We start from the raw sequence: 20583 nt of genomic DNA, 5'->3' as shown, positions 1-20583 counted from the left end.
TTTAAATCCGCTTTAAGCATCGTAGAATGGTCTCTATATATTACTGGCATGCCATGACAGAACGTTATATATTATCACCGATGGCAGACATTCACCAGGTCTGTGTCGGTGATTAACACCAACATTTTATTTATATATGATTCCATGTGCACACCAGATGCACAACTTTCCACTGTCACGCCCTTTATTACATTTAAGGAGACTTGGGAGGGAGTGGCAGAAGGATATGGACAGCAAATTGTCGGTTATATTATATGTGCAGTGTAGATTATTTGCTTACTGGTGCTGTCTTTGCACTCTGAATAAATATATATTACGTCACTTGCAGCTTACAATTGGGTTATATAATTAACCATTGTATCTTGTATTGAATAAAATGTATTTTCACGTGGCGCATCTATCAGTATGTCCAGACATTGTCCGTCTTTGTCAGTCTGCTGCCATCAGTTAACTACAATTTTTTAATCTAGATGTATGTTTTCTCTTTATATGTGCATTTTTTTTTTTCCTTTGCAAGTAAAGGTACATGAATGGGAAGTATTGATTATGTTATGTAAAATTGTATAAAATATATTTCATGACAAAATATTAGTATTCATATACAGAAATCTTATATCCATTATTAAAATACACACACTATAATAGCATCAAGCCAGAAACTCAGTAAAATAGATCTGTTTGTATCAGTTAATTGAAAATCCATCAGTGAACCTACACCTCCACTGGAAAAAATCAACCTATTTTTACTTCAGCAACATAGCCTTGTCCACCAGAAAGAGGTAGCTGCTGCCTGCCCTTATTTACACAGGTCCTTCTCAGTGCATTTTGAGGGCTTCTGTTCTTGCAAGATCCCATATCTCGACATCTTTTAGCATGCATAGCTAATCTAATTTGTAAACTGTAATCACCTCCACTTGGACCAACCATAAAATCACAGTACACATCTGAGTGTCTGAGACAGCACTCCAGATAACCAGGATCTGTTGTAAACATGTTGCTTATATTTCTATAGCCTTCAACACCTGCTTGTTGGGCAAGAATACCTGTGACAAAAGTATCATCTATCCAGAAGAATTTTTCCTTCTGAGCTGCAGAAAGCAGTTTATTTATCACTGGAGGTGTGGTTATGTACATCCATCCTGATAGAAACTGGGGATACATATTACCATCAAATTCCTCATGGGTCACATACCATTTGTTAGCAGGTTCTCGAACTGGAACCATCCCCTTAAGTACATAACCCATAAGGAGATCCTTTCTCTGAGATTCAGAAATATATGAAATTATTTCAGAAAGTTTGTACATATTCACTACAATATCATCATCCATTTTGATAACAAATCGTGCTTGTGGACAGTGATGTACAGCCCACTGCAGTCCCATCACATGTTTGTATGTCAGGTTGCGATAAGCTTCAAGAAAGCTTCCTTGAAGAACATCTGCATACCTGCAAGAAAACAACAGATCATAGTGATGAAAAAATATAAAAAAATGCTTCTATATGCACAAAGTTAGATGTATTATACTACAAGCACTCATGAAAGCAAGTGGGTGTGTAGCAGATTCGTGGATGTAATGTCTAATTCTTTTGGAACATGGTCTGTCAATACCAAATGGACAAAAGGGTTTCATGTAATACAGTATTATTGAGGATGAAAAACGGTGCCACCACCACAACCCATTTCAACAGTTGTTGATTAAGGAATGGAAACAGTCAGGTCACAGACACATAAGAAGGCATGTCATCTTCAATGGTTGAAAACATCATGTTAATAGTGTTTGTCAATATATTTGGATTACTGCTGTTGGATTGTTCTGGAAACCTGTCTTAGAATTACACCCCAGGATAATGGCTGTATATATTTTTCCTAGTCAATAACTGCCACTCCAACTTTCGAGTGGGACAGTCTCGAACAACCATTTTAAATCCTGATCTCTCCTTACGATATTATCACATTTCTGAACCAAGTTAGAAAAAACAACCAGATGGCAGGAGGTGATCAATATCAACAGTCAATCTCATACTAATATTTACACCTTGCTGTGCTGTAATGAGTGCTTCATTCACTTACATATTCATAAGCAGTTTTAACTTACGGTGTCATGGTATTTTGCAAATAAAAGTACTCACAAGTGCAAGATATAAATTCTTTATTTTGTTCAGAACTGTGAATATAATTTTCTCAACATCATTTCATCAAGAATCAGGACTAGTTGCATTTATTCTGTAGATGAATTCATCCCCTCAAAACCACAGGACCTGCTAATGCATATGCATATGCATGTGTAATGGTGTCCTTGCATGTGCTGGTTAGCCTTCATTTTTTTTCTTTTTAATATAAATAAATGACCACTTGTTTTAAATGATCACACAGGGTCAGTCATTGATAAGGCAGCTGATATACTTTAGTTCATTAGTAGGATACTGGGAAAATGTAGTCTTACAAAGGAGTTTCCTTACCAGACACTCGTGGAAGCCATCCTGGAATATTGCTCAATTGTGTGGGATCCATACCAAATATGTCAAATATTGAATATATAAAAGAAGAACAGCACAAATGGTGACAAGTTTGTCTGACCCATGGCAGTGTCACAGAAATGCTGAAAAACCCAAAACTGGCACATGCTCGAAGATACAAGCTTACTATGTTCTGAAACTCAACTTACAAAATTTGAAGAATCAGTTTATGAGGAATCCAGAAACAAACTACTGCCTCCTACATACCACTCGTGAAGAGACCACAAAGACAAGATTAGACCAGTTACCATTTGCACAGATACATTTATGCAGTTACAGAATGGGAAGAAATCCTAACATTTGGCACAACAAGAAAGACTCTCTGACGTGTGTTTCACAGTGCTTTAATGTAAAATTGAGTTTGCAGGAATATGTGTAAGTCATAATAGAAAACAATGGTCTCCCTTATGGTATAATCAAAGGAAGTCGGTGTGTGAGCATCCACAGATGGGCAACAAGGAAGCAACATCATGAACTGAATCACTGAGAATGAATTAACTGACCCAAATATGACTCATAGGGATGTAAGTAAACAATTAAAATTTGATGCAAATGTAAATAAAGCATCATCATACAATATCTATTTTTTGAAGCTACAAGACAATCTGTATGTCATAAATCTAAATCAAGGAGGCAATTTATGTATTTCCTGAAGATTTCTTTGATTTAATTCCTTTGTTCAATAGTGGTAAACTCTGAGGGTTAAGAAAGGGCTTACTGCCGAGTGAAAAATGTCATATATGTCCAGTTGTTACAAATCTGGCACAAGGTTAGCTGGGAAAGAAGAATTATCATCTGTATCACTGAGATTATGACTTGACTTTGGCATCTGTAACTATACTTGTGATGAATGCATTGATCCATAAACATCTAACAGGTAATGTACAGATATGTTGGCCTACCTGACACACACAAATTAGACACAAGCCAAGATCCAAGGGGGAGGAGTCATGATTCCCCCTCCTTAAAAGAGTTCAGGAGTTTGGTTAATGAATTTGTGTGTTTATATGTGTTAATTTAAAATTTTTTTGGCTAACTTTATATTAAAAAAGTAGAATAAAGAATCACAAAAATTGCATAAAATTCTAGAAATTTCAAGCTATGTTTAACATACTATGATTTTCAGTTGCTTGTATGACACTCTGCCCATGTGAATGGGTACCTGACCTGGTCGGCTGCTGACACCATTCCAGCTACAAAAAGGTATACACTCACACAATGTTCATAACTGCTGTCACCAGCAAATCTGACACTGTCTGTGAGTCTACAGATAGAACTAGTAAACAACAGGAAATTGAGTCAGTAAAGACAGAAAGGAAAAGACTCACAACTAAGGAATAAAATAAACTTACTGACTTAGTGAACAAAGGCAGGAAGTAGTGACAAAAACCCCATTTCACTCATTTACATGCTCACATAGCCACAGTCTGCAAACTTGTGTTCACAATCATAGCGCTACGTGAAATACTAATAACACTGACTGCACACTTTGATTTCATATTGTGTAAATTATTACGTTATCAAATTAGTAAAAGTTTTGCTGCTATTATAGTTCTTAAATCAATCGCATGACACACATACTTCTCAACTTTTGGGCAAATCCTTTTCAAATGCTGTATTTCTCTAAATTGCATTTTTTGTGAGTTATGTTAAAGTGCTGAACTAAGCAGTCATACAAACAAATTACTAGGATATTAAAATATTTTATATATTTTATTGTAACTAAACAATGTATTATTATTATCCAGAATGAGATTTTCACTTTTCAGACGGAGGTGCACTATATGAAACTTCCTGGCAGATTATAACTGTGTGTCAGACTGAGACTTGAGCTCCCTTTTGTGTGCAAGTCCTCGTGAGTGAGCTATGAAAGCACAACTCACAGCTTTACTTCCACCAGTACCTCGTCTCCTATTTTCCAAATCTCACACAAGCTCTCCTGCAAAATGTGCAAAGACTAGCACTTCTGAAAGAAAAGAAATTGTGGAGACATGGCTTAGTCACAACCTAAGGGATGTTTCTAGAATGAAATTTCCACTCTGCAGCAGAGTGTGCGCTGATGCGAAACTTTCTGGCAGATTAAAACTGCGTGCTGGACTGAGACTTGAACTCGGAGCGTTTGCTATTCATGGGCACCAACTGAGTTTTCCAAGTGTGACTCATGACCTATCCTCACAGCTTTACTTCCATCAGCACCTCATCTCTTATGTTCACACTTCACAGACGCTCTCCTGTGAAACTTACAAGACTAGCACTCCTGGAAGAAAGAATATTCCACAGACATGGCTTAGTCACAGCCTGGGGGATGTTCCCAGAGATAAATTTTCACTCTGTAGAGGAGTGTGCACTGATATGAAACTTTCTGGCAGATTAAAACTGTATGCCTGATCAAAACTCGAACTTGGGACCTTTATCTTTTGCGGCCAAGGCTCCACAATATCCTTCCTTCCCAGAGTGCTATTCTTGCAAGTTTCACAGGAGAACTTTTGTGATGTCACGAGTTGTGTTTGGCTACTCAGTCAGTGAACACTTTCTTGCAAAAGGCAAAGGAAGCAAGTTTGAGTCACAGTCCATCAGATAGTTTTGACCTATCATCAAGTTTGGCTGCAGATTCCTCGACTTGCGCCATAGGGTGGTGGGGTTTCGGGTTTCGCAGGATAGGTCAGGAGTCTACTACACACAGCAGGCGGCTACACGGGTAGCAGGGGTCGTGTGGCGTGGACTGTGCAGTTTTTTAGGTTAGATGGCCTCGGACAAGTACAGGAAGGGCAACAGCCTCAAAGGGTGTGGGGCAAAGTCAGGACATGTGGGGACCAAGCAGCAATCGGTATTGTAATTGTAAACTGTTGAAGCTGCATTGATAAAGTACCAGAACTTCAAGCGCTGATAGAAAGCACTGAAGCTGAAATCGTTATAGGTACAGAAATCTGGCTGAAGCCAGACATAAATTCTGCCAAAATTTTTACAAAGGCACAAATGGTGTTTAGAAAGGATAGATTGCATGCAGTCGGTGGTGGCGTGTTTGTGACTGTTAGCAGTAGTTTATCCTGTAGTGAAATAGAAGTGGATAGTTCCTGTGAATTATTATGGGTGGAGGTTATACTCAACAACTGATCTAGGTTAATAATTGGCCCCTCTTACTGACCTCCCGACTCAGCAGCATTAGTCGCAGAACAACTGAGAGAAAATCTGGAATACACTTCACATAAATTTCCTCAGTGCGTTACAGACTTAGGTGGAGATTTCAATTTGCCAGATATAGACTGAGACACTCAGATATTCAAGATGGGTGGTAGGGACAGAGCATTGAGTGACATTATACTGAGTGCACTATCCAAAAATTACCTCGAGCAATTAAACAGAGAACCAACTCGTGGAGATAACATCTTGGACCTACTGATAACAAACAGACCTGAACTTTTCAACTCTGTAAGCACAGAACAGGAATTAGTGATCATAAGGCCGTTGCAGCATCCCTGAATATGGAAGTAAATAGGAATATAAAAAAGGGATGAAGGTTTACCTGTTTAGCAAGAGTAACAGGAGGCAGATTTTAGACTACCTAACAGATCAAAATGAAAATTTCTGTTCCGACACTGACAATGTTGAGTGTTTATGGAAAAAGTTCAAGGCAATCGTAAAATGCGTTTTAGACTGGTACATGCCGAGTAAAACTGTGAGGGATGGGAAAAACCCACCGTGGTTCAACAACAAAGTCAGGAAACTACTGCGAAAGGAAAGAGAGCTTCGCTGCAAATTTAAACACAGCCAAAACCTCTCAGACAAACAGAAGTTAAACGATGTCAAAGTCAGCGTAAGGAGGGCTATGTGTGAAGCGTTCAGTGAATTCAAAAGTAAAATTCTATGTACCGACTTGACAGAAAATCCTAGGAAGTTCTGGTCTTATGTTAAATCAGTAAGTGGATCAAAACAGCATAACCAGACACTCTGGGATGATAATGGCATTGAAACAGAGGATGACACGTGTAAAGCTGAAATACTAAACACCTTTTTCCAAAGCTGTTTCGCAGAGGAAGACCACACTGCAGTTCCTTATCTAAATCCTTGCACAAACGAAAAAAATGGCTGACATCAAAATAAGTGTCCAAGAAATAGAAAAGCAACTGAAATCACTCAACAGAGGAAAGTCCACTGGACCTGACGTGATGCCAATTCGATTCTAAACAGAGTACGCGAAAGAACTTGCCCCCCTTCTAACAGCCGTGTACCCCAAGTCTCTTAGAGGAATGGAAGGTTCCAAATGATTGGAATAGAGCACAGTTAGTTCCAGTTTTCAAGAAGGGTCATCGAGCAGATGCGCAAAACTATAGGCCTATATCTCTGACATCGATCTGTTGTAGAATTTGAGATGATGTTTTTTGCTCACGTATCATGTCATTTCTGGAAACCCAGAATCTACTCTGTAGGAATCAACACGGATTCCAGAAACAGTGATCATGTGAGACCCAACTCGCTTTATTTATTCGTGAGACCCAGAAAATATTAGATACAGGCTCCCAGGTAGATGCCATTTTCCTTGACTTCCGGTAGACGTTCAATACAGTTCCACACTGTCGCCTGATAAACAAAGTAAGAGCCTACGGAATATCAGACCAGCTGTGTGGCTGAATTGAAGAGTTTTTAGCGCACAGAACACAGCATGTTGTTCTCAATGGAGAGACATCTACAGATGTTAAAGTAACCTCTGGCGTGCCACAGGGGAGTGTTATGGGACCACTGCTTTTCACAACATATATAAATGACCTAGTAGATAGTGTCGGAAGTTCCTAGAATATGATAAAAACCAATGCAGCTGAACAGCAACTGGCATATCTGCAATACAAGATGTAAAAGAAATTAATGTAGCATGGTATTTTAGTTTAAAGCATTTGTTAAACTACTCTGTAAAACATTGCACCAACCACAATGTAACCCCACTGTGAATGTTAGTCCCAAACAAGGAATGAGTTAACTGACATTCATAAGCAGCTGGTAATCATCCTGACTATTGCCAAACAATTGGCAGCTGCTGAGAATCAGTGTGCTGAATGAGCTCACAAGAGTCATGTACCTGTGGTACCACAAATACCTCAAGTACTATCCACTCCTGAGGATCCTGTCTCCTTTACAGGAAGTACAGGACCTGCCATTACTCTTCCACTTGAATGCAAGTGGTGTGTCAACGACAGATTTGGGTGACCTGTACAGAACAGGGACAAGCAAGGACCCATGTTGTGATACTGATCACCATAACCAACATGTTCATGGTGATATCTTTCACTGAATCTGAGCCAATAGGACTCACTTCAGCTGTTTTGGGGAAACTTAATTTGTCCCATGTCAAGAAGAGGCAAACACAAAAGGGGAGGTGTCTATTAATCATCGATAGTTCAAACATATGACAAATAATGGTATCTATTAGTGAAATGACAGCAAGGGCAGGAACAAACACAAGGTGTTCTCATTATGTATGCCTGGGGGCCTCATTAAACACATTGAAGAGGCTATTCTGGCAGCAACTGAGGGAACAGGGTGCAACCACCTACAGATTATGGTGCACACTGGAACAAATGATGCCCATTATCTGGGTCCTGAGGTCATTCTTGGATCATTCCAGTGACTGTCAGAGAAGGTTGAGAAAGCCAGCCTTGCATACAGAGTTTCAATGAAGCTCACAACCTGTGGCTTTGTCACCAGAACTGATCATGGCCTCTGGTTCTGAGGTGAGTGGAAGGGCTGAACCATAGAATTTGAGAGTTCTGTGACAAGCTTGGTTGTAACTTCCTGAATTGTGACATAGGGTTCAGAACTGTAGGGTCCCCATAAATAGGTTAGATGTGCACTAAACATCAGATACTGCTATTTAGGTAGCTGACTGTGTGAGAAGTGCACACAGAGCTTTTTACATTAGGCAACTCTCCACCCAGTCCATAATACTAATAATGTCGTGTGACGAGGGCCTCCCGTCGGGTAGACCGTTCGCCTGGTGCAAGTCTTTTGATTTGATGCCAGTGCGGCGACTTGCTCGTCGATGGGGATGAAATGATGATGATTAGGGCAACATAACACCAAGTCCCTGAGCGGAGAAAATCTCCGACCCAACTGGGAATCGAACCCGGGTCCGCTGGATTGACATTCTGTCGCGCTGACCACTCAGCTACCAGGGGCGGATAACCAGTCCATATGATGACAGCCGTAGGAGACCCAGAAGTATAAGGTCCAAAAAAATGTCCCACACAAGTGAGAGTATTAAAACCACTGCCAAAGCATTCACGACAAGATGACAGAGTTTAAAGTACTCCTGAAAAGCAGTGCATCTCACATAATACTAAAATGCTGGTTGAAACCTGAAATTGATAGGAGTGAGATTTTTGGGGAAAATTTAAGTTTTTATTGAAAGGATAGGCTACTGGGAACTAGAAGTGGTGTATTTGCCACAGTAGACAAGAAACTCAGATCCGTCGAGATAGAAATTAAAGCTGCATGCAAGATTGATTGGGCAAGACATGGTAATGGATCCTTCTATCGCCCTCCAGACTCACCTCTTGATGTAACCAAAAATGTTACAGAACCCCATACTATATCATTGGTGGAGACTTTAACCATCCAACAATCAACTGGGAAAATTACAGTTTTGTTAATCGTAGGCATGACAAGATATCCTATTTTCTCTGAAAACCTCCAACAACAAATAGTTCGGAACCCCATTTATGATGGAAATATCTAGATCTAATGGCAACAAATAGATATGACCTCTTTGAAGAAGTCTACATTGAAACTGGTATCAGTGGCCATGACACAATTGTGGCAACAATGATTACTGAAGTACAAAGGACAACTAAAACAAGTAGAAAGATATACACATTAAACAGTTTTTGATGTTGCTGAGCAACAGTAGATCAATAATTTTCAAATGAACACACCACCATTTGAATGTATTGTTGTTTATTTAATTACAACCCAGGTTTCAGCCCTTTACGCTATTTTCAAGTGATTGAGTTTGTCATTAACATTGTAACAAGACATCAAGCTTAAAAAGAAAATTAAGAAAAATATGAAATAAAATGCCAGATGTAAAATCATCATCTTGTAAAAAGATAAGTAGATAATAGTGGGTTGTAATTAAATAACAACAATGCAGTCAAATGCTGGTGTCATCATTTAAAACACACACACACACACACACACACACACACACACACACACACACACACACACACACACACATATTAAGTAAAATACATAAAAAAGCAGTAGTGTCATATCTCAATGAGGAACATGGAACCTTTAGCACATGGGCCGGGTAGATATGTACCTAGAAGAACAGTTCATAATGGGAGGGACCTTCCATGGTATATGGTCACTCTAAAGAAACATCTAGAAACAAACAGTGAACGCTGCATAACATATGTAAAACAAGCATAGGGCTGTAGATAGAGAGATCCTGAATGAGACACATTTGGCTGTCAAAAGAGCAATGTGTGCAAGCCTTCAGTGACTACTGTAGAAGAATACTGTCAAACAGTCCTTAACAAAACCGAAAGAAATTATAGTTGTATGTAAAGGCTGTTAGTGGCACTGAAGTTGGTGTCCTTTCACTCGCAAGCAGGACAGGAACTGAAATTAAGGGTACCAACCCAAAAACTGAAGTGCTTAACTCTGTTTTCAAATGTTCCTTTACAAAGGAAAACCCAAGAGAGTTGCTCTCATTTAATCCTCACACCCCTGAAAAGACGACTGAAAAAGTGTTAGTGTTAGTAGTTTTGAGAAAAAGCTGAAATCATTAAAACTGAACAAAGACAGAATCCCCATCAGGTTATATACCGAATTTGTGGCTGAGTTAGTCCCTCTTCTAACTATAACCTATCGTAGATCCAATGAACAAAAAACGGTGCACAGTAGTTGGAAGAAAGAACAGGTCACAAGAACAGCTTACAAGAAGGGTAGTGATTTATACAACTACCATCCACAACTTTAAACATTGATTTGTTATCGAACCTTACAACATATTCTGAGCTCAAACACAATGAGGTATCCTGAACAGAATAACTTCCTCCAAGTCAATCCCACAGATTGTGAAAACATCAGTTGTGCAAAATCCAACTTGGACTTTCCCACATACCAAATGATGTAGATCAAGGCAGTTGGACAGATGCAGTATTTCTTGATTTACGAAAAATGTTTGACACAGTACCACTTCCACACTTATTTTCAAAATTATGATCATATGGGGTGTCGAGCAAAATTAGTGACTGGATTGAGGACTTCTTGGTAGAGACGATGCACCTTATTATCTTGTATGGAGAATCATTATCAGATGCATCAGTAACTTTGGATGTGCTCCAGGGAAATGTGTTGGGACCCTTGCTGTTCATGTTTTATATTAATGAGCTTGCAGACAATACCAATAGTAACACAGACTTTTTGCAGATGACACAATTAGTATAATGAAGTACTGTCTGAAGGAAGCTGCGTAAATTTTCAGTCAGATCTTGATAAATTTCAAAGTGGTGCAAAGATTGGCAACTCAATTTGCTTTACATGTTCAGAAATGTAAACTTTCACGCATCACAAAATGAGAGAACATAGTATCCTGTGACTATAATACTAATGAGTCACAGTTGGTTTCAGTCAATTCCAACAAATACTTGGGTGTAATGCTTTGAAAGGGATATGAAATGGATTCATCACACATGCTCAGTCATGGGTAAAGCAAGAGGTAGACTTCAGTATATTGGTAGAATAATGGGAAAATGTAACCAGTCTACACAGGAAATTCTTTACAAATAACACTTGTGACCAATCCTGTAATACTGTTCAAGTGTGTGGGACATGTGCCTAAAAGGACTAGCAGGGAATATTGAATGTATACAGAGAAGGGCAGCATGAATGGTCACAGATTTGTCTGATCACTAACAGTGTGTCACAGAGAGGCTGTAGAAACTAAACTGGCAGACTCCTGAAGCTAAACTATTCCAAGGAGCTTATTTTCACCAAGGAGCTTATTTTCAAAGTTTCAACAACCAACTCTAAATGATGATTCTACTATAACCTCCTACTTATCAGTCACGTAGGGATCGTGAAGACAAGATTAGATTAATGAGAGCACACACAGAGGCAATCATTCTTCCTGCACTCAATACATGAATGGAGCAGTACAAAACCATTATAACTGCTACAATGGTATGTGCCCTCTGCTATGCACTTCACAGTGGTTTGCAGAGTATAGAGATGTTGATGTAGATTTGCTTATTTCTCAACGATTCAGTAAAGTTATTCACACTGAGCCAAAGGTCTTCAACAAGCTCCTGTTTCATAATGAAAAAAATTGGGAAACACTACTAATTCAAAAGAAAATTTAAAACATTAACTTGTTAGATACTCATTACATAAATTATCTGGTTAGCTAAATCCTAGGATTTGAAATTCCTGTTAGCTGTACGATAAGTACCAGTGTAGGCCTCTGTTGTTATAGGTGTAGGTAACTATTCATCTTTGAAGAATATCTATATATTTGTGAAAGGAGTAAGTTACCAGGACATGAGACACAAATGCTATTTAATATAAAAAAAGAACTGCACATCTTTTTTAAGTAGGATCATTATCAAGGAAAGAGATCTTTCTTGTCCCAGCACAATACATGATAAAGAAATCCTTAAAGGCCATTAAATGTATTAGAAGTTTTTAAAACATATACTGTAAGGTACTATGTTGGCAAAAAAATTGTAATTTAATTTTTGTTTCAAAAGTTGGCCATGGAACGTGACATGTCTGTCCATGGACTGTCCCCAGCTCCAGTTTGCACAGTTGTAATGTTATAAGTACTGAAATATTATTTTCTATAAATGCACATATTAGGCATTAACATATATTTAACTTAAAAAGTAATTGCAAAAGGGACTACATTTCACAAATATTCTAAACTCATGTCCTACGATTTTAAGTCATGTCCACAACAAAAGGTGGAAGCAGCAGTATTCTCATAATATTGATGAAGACTAGCAAGCAGCCATTTTGTCAAAGAACATTATTGTATGTAGTTGCTGACGAGGAAAGCCTGTTGTTAATGTAAATATTTGTGTGTTGTTATTTCCACTGTTTCACATATGTGCCCATTACTACTTTACATGTAAAATAACCTGTCATTATGTATGCATGAAAGGTATATGTTGATATGTTTAATTTAATAATATATTATCCATAAATTTAATGTAAATTTTGAAATTCAACACTTTTATAATATCTGCCACATACCTAGATGCCACATTCATGGACATGGTGTCCACAGATTGTCATGTCTGAGGATGTGACAAATATTTAAATCAAGCTACAAAACTTTGTGCATTTTTGTATTTTACAGTTCATAATTTCCGAGTTTAAGACATTGGCCTATACTATAACTAAATAGGCCTAATTGTAATAATTAATTGTATGAGTTAATTTTTTGCTAGGCCTTGTTTAACTTCTAATATAATGCAGAAATGCATTATTTTATTACATATTACCAAAGAGAAAAGGTTACATAGAAAATATTTCAATGGAGCCTATGAATATGTACCGGGTGATCAAAAAGTCAGCATAAATTTGAAAACTGAATAAATCACGGAATAATGTAGATGGAGAGGTACAAATTGACACACATTTTTGGAATGACATGGGGTTTTATTAGAACCAAAAAAATACAAAAGTTCATAAAATGTCCGACAGATGGCGCTTCATCTGATCAGAATAGCAATAATTAGCATAACAAAGTAACACAAAGCAAAGATGATGTTCTTTACAGGAAATGCTCAATATGTCCACCATCATTCCTCAACAATAGCTGTAGTCGAGGAATAATGTTGTGAATAGCACTGTATAGCATGTCCGGAGTTATGGTGAGGCATTGGCGTTGGATGTTGTCTTTCAGCATCCCTAGAGATGTCGGTCGATCACAATACACTTGCGATTTCAGGTAACCCCAAAGCCTATAATCGCACGGACTGAGGTCTGGGGACCTGGGAGGCCAAGCATGATGAAAGTGGCAGCTGAGCACACGATCATCACCAAATGATGCGCGCAAGAGATCTCTCACGCGTCTAGCAAATACTTCTAATAAAACCCCATGTCATTTCAAGCATGTGTGTCAATTTTTACCTCTCTGTCTTCATTATTACGTGGTTTATTAAGTTTTCAAATTTATACTGACTTTTTGATCACCCGGTACATTTTAGATAGGTACCTCACAAAACAAGAAAGTGTTTGAGACCATGATTGTTACATTTGATGTTAGGCTCCATTGCAACTTAAGAAACATGCTGCACATGTACATTGTTAATTCAAACCATAAATCATAAAACATCACAGTCTGGTCCTAGCCCATTCTCACTTAAAAATACCTCTATGCTGCAATCTTCCTATGACCCCTTATAGACAATGATAATATCATCGATATATCTTCTGGACACTTGTATTTTTTCACTACACTTAACATTTGCCTTTAAAAAAGCTGTTTCAAACATAAATTAGTGAGGCTGATTACCACAAAAGTGGTTAGTATTGCTTTCAAGACAGACAACAGATTATGACAGAGACAGAGGCATAAAACTGACACAGATGAGAACTGGATGAGGAAATTGGGAGTGTATGAAATAAAATATCAGGTTTGTGGAGCAAGATATGGGAGACAGATGGGGCAGAATTTTAAATTTAGTTTTAAAGAGTATAATAATAGAGAGAATCGCTCATCAGCTGTTGCAAAGCATCTCAAGAATGAGCAGCATTCATTGGGGGATATAACAGAAAGCATGAGGGTGATGCACATTAAAGAAAAAAGGTGGTTGCCATCAAATTTAGAGGAGGTAGACATTTATTGTGCCTTAAAAGAGGAGTGCATCAGCGTTTTAAATGAGAGGATGGAAGTGACTAAAAAGCATTTCTGGGCACACTCCAGTGATACCCTCCTTAAGAAGCAGCCACCAACATATTTCACCTAGTGACATAGGATTTATGCATGCTATTTCTGTTCAGACGGCAGCATAGAGGTATTTTTAAGATAGTATAGTCTAGGACAAGACAGGCACTTCTCTAAGATTTTACGACAGATAGTAGTGTCGTTGGTGCTGAGCATTAGGCTATATGTAAATATCACCACTGGCAGGTGATTGCAGTGGCTTTTCGTTTGCAATTGTACCTCAGGAATGGTAAATGCACTGGCTTGTGATGTTTCATGTTTTATGGTTTAAGCAGAAAATGCATGTGTGCAGGTTGTGTTTTAAGCTGTGTTGGAGCCTAACAGCATAATTTTTTTAAGGTACGACATCTGTTATCCTTATATGTATGTGGTATAAGGAGGATAGTTTAATCTGGTTTCCTTATTTTTTGCACTTGAAAATGGAATAATGTTGCCCAGAAACATGTTGCAATAATCACGATTGACAACTGGGATAAATATCTTCAATATTGCGTACGGTGTCAATTAAAAGCATTGCTTTCATGTGGTGTGAGACTTAGTGAATGTAAAAATAATTTAGCTCAAAAGTTTAATATGCAATAAACCTACTTTCAGGAATAAATATGAGTAAATATAAGAAGAGAGTGTAAGTGCCTCAGGATGAGGAGAGCAAGGGAAAGGATTAAAAATGAGCCACAAAAACGTGAGGAACAGAAGAAAAGACAGAAAGCAAAAAGCTGCAAAGCAATAAATATCTGGCATGACAAATAGAGAGCAAACAAAAAGCCCGCCACAAAATCAGCTTTCAGCCAACGAGGCCTTTTTCAAAAGTAGACCCCCCTCCCTCCCTCCCTCCCCCCCCCCCCCCCCCCACACACACACACAACTACAGTCTCTGGCAGCTGAAGCTAGACTATGAGCAGCGGCAGCACATAATGGGAGAGGCAGCTGAGTGAGGGTAAGGAGAAGGCCGGGTTGGGGAGGGATAGCCGGGTAGGGGAGGGGGCCAGTAAAGTGCTGCTGGGGAGCATGCAGGGATGGGAAGAGGTGGAGAGAGAATATGGAAGAGCTAGGTGTGCAGTCTGGAGGTTATACGAAGATCAGGATAGAGACTGGAGGAGGGGGGAAGGGGATTGCAGTAAAGGAAAGAAGTAAGAAGACTGGGTGCATTGGTGGAATAGAGGGCTGTGTAGTGCTAGAACGTGAACAGGGAAGGGGCTGATGGGTGAGGACAATGACTAATGACGGTTGAAACCAGGGGAGTTACAGGAATGTAGGATATATTGCAGGGAGAGTTCTCACCTGCACATTTCAGAAAAACTGGTGTCAGTGGGAAGGATTCATATGGCACATGCTGTGAAGCAGCCATTGAAATGAAGAATGCTGTGTTGGGTGGCATGCTCCAGTTGTTTCTTAGCCATATTTTATCAGTGGCCATTCACAGGGACAGACAGGTTGCTGGTTGTCATGCCCATGTAATGGATGCAGTTTAGCTTGTAGATCACATCACTGGTCTCATAGGTAGCCATGTCTTTCATGGGATAGGTGACGTTTGTGACCAGACTGGAGTAGGTGGTGGTGGTGGAAGATGTATGGGACAGGTCTTGCATCTTGTCTCCTGGAACCCATAACACACACTGAAACTCTTGCCCTCCAGGAACTAGAGCAACATGCACAATGGCACCACAAAAAACTCTCCACCCTACTTGCTTGCTACTCCAATCTTGCAGTATCACAGTCCACCACCTCTACAACAACCTACAAACCCCCCAATCCCCACGTCCCCTCATAGCTGACAAACCCTGCCTCGCAGACATAGTACATTTACCCTACTCTTCAAAACTCCCTCACACTGCCACACAGAATCCAGAACCTACCCAGACCAGAAATGCAGTCGTGAACCTTTCCTCCAAAACCCTTAGCCCCACAGAAAAATCAGTCTTTTCCAAAGGCCTCACCTTTTGCCCCACTCCCAAAATTCAGTCATGCAGACCTTGTTAAAGACATACTCTCCTTCTCCCAGTCCCTACAGTGGAAACACTTTTTCACCACCAACCTTACCAATCAGACTCAGCCAAAGACCAATGTTGAACCCTACCTGACTCAGTTCACTCCTTCATCCAACTGTGATCCATACTCACTGCCCCCAAATCACCCCCTGTTAAGTTTGCAGAATTTGTTAACCTCGAACCTTGCCTCACCATCATTCCCCAAACCCCTCAACATGCAAACTCTTACATCTGCAGCAGAAAGAACCACAATCGACTGTCTAAAAACTGATCCTGCTCTTATAATCCTACCTGCTGACAAAGGCTCCGACACAGTTACCTGGCAGAAGGACTCCACCAGCTGTCAGATAGATCCCTTTCCTAGGCCCATTCCAAAACCTTTCCCTGGAGTCCATCTCTCTCCACACCCCTATCACTCTCCACACTCCTACCTTCTGCATGCTTCCTAAAGTCCATAAACCCAACCACCCAGGACACCCCACTGTGGCCAGTTATTGCACACCCACTGAGAGAATCTCTACTCTCGTAGACCAACACCTTCAACCTGTTACCTGGAACCTATCCTCCTATATAAAAGATACCAACCAATTCCTCCACTGACTCTCCACAGTTCCTGTCCCTTTACCACATGGTGTCCTGCTCGTCACTATTGATGCTCCCTCCCTTTACAATAACATCTCTAATGCCCATGGCCTTACCACTATTGTGCACTATCATTCTCAATGCCCGATGGATTCCAGACCAACACCCTCCTTCCAAGTCACCATGACTGACTCTATCCTCACCCATAATTACTTCTCCTTTGAAAGCATTACCTGCAAACAAATCCATGTTATGGCTATGGGCACAGGCAAGGCACCATCCTATGCCAACCTATTCATGGGCCATCTAGTGGAATCCTTCCTAAGCACCCAGAAACCTTAATGACATCTTTGTGATCTGGATTGAGGGTGAGGATACCCTATCCACATTCCTCCAGAACCTCATCGCCTTCTCCACCATTCACTCCACCTGATCCTACTCCACCCAACAAGCCACCTTCCTAGACGTTGACCTCCACCTCAGAGATGGCTACATCAGTACATTTGTCCATATCAAACCTACCAACCACCAGCAATATCTTCACTTCGACACCTGCCACCCATTACATACCAAGACATCCCTTCCAGCCGAGCCACCCATGGTCATCGCATCTGCAGTGATGAATGGTCCCTCTTGAAATATACCAAAGATCTCACTGAGGCCTTTGCAGGCCATAATCACCCTTCCAACCTTGTACAAAAACAAATCTCCCATGCCTTATCTTTCTGGTCACTTACCACCTCCCAAAGACCCACCATTCGGCTGCAGATGAGCATTCCCCTCTTAACTCAGTATCACCCACGGCTGGAACAACTGAATTACATTCTCCACCAGGGTTTCGACTACCTCTCGTCATGCCTTGAAGTGAGAAATATCCTGCCCACTATCCTTCCCACCCCCTCCACAGTGGTCTTTCACTGTCCACCAAACCTACACGATATCCTCTGCCATCCCCACACAACCCTTGCTCCCAACCCCTTGCCTCATGGCTCATATTCCTGTAATAGACCATATGCAAGATCTGTCCCATGCATCCTCCCACAACCACCTACTCCATTCTAGTCACAAACATCACCTATCCCATCAAGGGCACTACCTGTGAGACCAGTCATGTGATGTACAAGCTAAGCCGCAATCACTGTGCTGCATTCTATGTGGGAAAGACAACCAACAAACTGTCTGTCCACATGAATGGCCCCCGACAAACTGTGGCCGAGAAACGACTGGACCACCCTGTTGCTGAGCACGCCACCCTACGCAACACTCTTCATTTCAGTGACTGTTTCACAGCATACACCATATGAATCCTTCCCACCAACACCAGCTTTTCTGAACTGTGCGAGTGAGAACTCTCCCTGCAATATATCCTACAGTCCCATAAGTCTCCTGGCCTCAACCTTCATCAGTCACTGTCCTTACCCATCAATTCCTTCCCTGTTCCCATTCCAGCACTACACAACCCTCTATTCCACCAACACACTGTCTTTTCACTTCTCTCTTTTTCCGCTACCCCGCCCTGTCTAACCTTCCAACTGCACATAGCTGCCAACCCTCTCTCCACCTCATCCCTGCAAGCTCCCCAGCAGCACTTTACCATCCCCCACCCCTATCCTGCTGTCCCTCCCCTCCCCAGCCTCCTCCTCACAGTGTACAGTTCACATTCCTAAGAACTGCTTCTCGTTTGTTAATATATACCTTGCCTTGTTCCACATCCCTGAAGGTTTTCCTCCATGACCTACAACCCAAGTGAATTGATGAACCTTGAGGTGCTTCCTGGCTAGCCAAGACACCAAATAAATGCATAAGAAGTTAAGTCACCCAATATTTCAATCATTCATCTCATCCAGATGTCAGCACAAATGAACTGTACTGTACTCCTACTGTAGCAATGTGCAAGACATAAGTTGAAACACATCAAAAGCCATTCTGATTTGAAGTCTTGACATAAGAAACTTCGCAATGTTGCTTTGTGGTATAAATACATATGTTCCTTTTCAGGCGAGAGCTTCATTGTTTGGCCTACTTTTCTTTATTTAATCCATAGCAATAGGGTAAGTAATATAAGAAAAGTTGCATAACATTCACACTAAACAAAAATTATAGTAGGCCTACATACTTTAACACACACATAATGGTGGTGAATATCCCAACAATAGTTATCACACATGGAGTAGTAGTAGTAGTACTACTGTCTTTATGAGAATGAAGAAGAAATCAGTGGCAGCTTCTGGATTTCAGTCATTCCCAAGAAATATGATTACACCATTACAATGTTGTACCAACGTACTCTACATTTCAAAACCAGTTTGTTAGTTTGATTCATATCCATTAGATCATAGTTAAAACACACATTACAATGGGAAAGAGAGAAATATTACTAGTATAATGCTTAATGTGTAATTCAATTTGAGATAAGGCATATTCTCAAAAGGAAGAGTGATATCTCGTTTCTACGAAAAACTATGTATATTGGCACCGTTTTATTTACTGTAATAGGAAACAAAATTTTTATGTGAATGAGAAATGGACTGACCTTCTGTTTTCGTCATGTATTGAATTTTGATTTACAGATAGTGATACTGCTAACAGAAAAAGTCTGCGAATTCCGAGCTTTATTAACTCATGCTGGGGGTATGCTTGTCTTATAGCACTCCGAGCTTCTACATTTCCGCAGTGAGAAGTAACTAACAAAACTGATTCAACTGTTTTCTGTCCACATATGTCATTATTTATGATGTAACTAAAATGTGGTAAATTCAACAGCTGTAAATCGAGGGGATAAAGATCGTAGAACTGGCGTGGGCGTGGTCTGATTAGGAATGGTTGTTCATTCTCCGCTATGATCGTAAACAGTCCAATTAAGCCAATAACGCAAATTGCTAAAAGACACAAAGTAAATATTAACAACTGCAGTCGAATCATATTGCTTCATTTGTTTATCATCATCATCTTCTTCTTCTAAATTTGACACTTTCAGGCACTGTCGACGGCAAGGCGTCTGTATACCGGAATAACGGTACATTTCTCGTTCGTGATTTCCATTTTATTGTATAAGGCATATTACAGCAACCATTGCTTAACATTGAGCATAATGACAGTGAGATAATGTCATTTCTTTGACAACATTAAGAGATTTGTCTAGATTGCCTTCTTCGCTGACAGTTATGCCAAGAGTGGAAATTTCACAGCTTGTAAATATCTTGTAGACACAAACTCCTGTCGTCTGTATTCGGGCCGTTGGCGTTAAGAGTGGGATCTGAAACAGCTTTAAACGCCAACGTTATTTTGCGGACTTCGTCTGGAGCACTGTTGCAAACAGAAACATGTTTTAAAACTCAGTGTAAAGGAGAGTAACTCTACAACAAACACCCCATACTGCCATGAAACTTTGCCACTAGCCTTGTTCTACACGTAGTACGCATTTCTCATCGCCCACGCCAAAACAAAACAAAATAAAAAATTGAAACTGGAAACATATTGCATGGAACAATCGACTGCCAAAATATACTAGCTCTCGATTCTCGAAAACAGTCGATATTTTC

General features: G+C 40.0%; 1 protein-coding gene and 1 long non-coding RNA gene across 2 annotated transcripts in view; both read right to left on the bottom strand.

Moving 5' to 3' along the window:
• Positions 1–20583, bottom strand: part of LOC124775126 — a 208731-nt gene that overhangs the window by 8388 nt on the left and 179760 nt on the right. The window lies entirely within an intron of this gene.
• On the bottom strand, positions 555–20525 carry LOC124775124 (beta-1,3-galactosyltransferase 5-like). Its single transcript, XM_047249964.1, has 2 exons — positions 19575–20525; positions 555–1447 (listed from the first exon to the last, which is right to left on the bottom strand). The coding sequence occupies exons 1-2, from the start codon at positions 19961–19963 to the stop codon at positions 733–735; spliced, it is 1104 nt and encodes a 367-aa protein (XP_047105920.1). The 5' UTR covers positions 19964–20525; the 3' UTR covers positions 555–732.

This window comes from Schistocerca piceifrons, chromosome 2 (assembly GCF_021461385.2).
Source record: "Schistocerca piceifrons isolate TAMUIC-IGC-003096 chromosome 2, iqSchPice1.1, whole genome shotgun sequence".
In the NCBI taxonomy this organism is placed as follows: Eukaryota; Metazoa; Arthropoda; class Insecta; order Orthoptera; family Acrididae; genus Schistocerca; species Schistocerca piceifrons.
The sequence above is the reverse complement of the archived record's forward strand: the minus strand, read 5'-3'. Positions and strand labels throughout refer to the sequence as shown.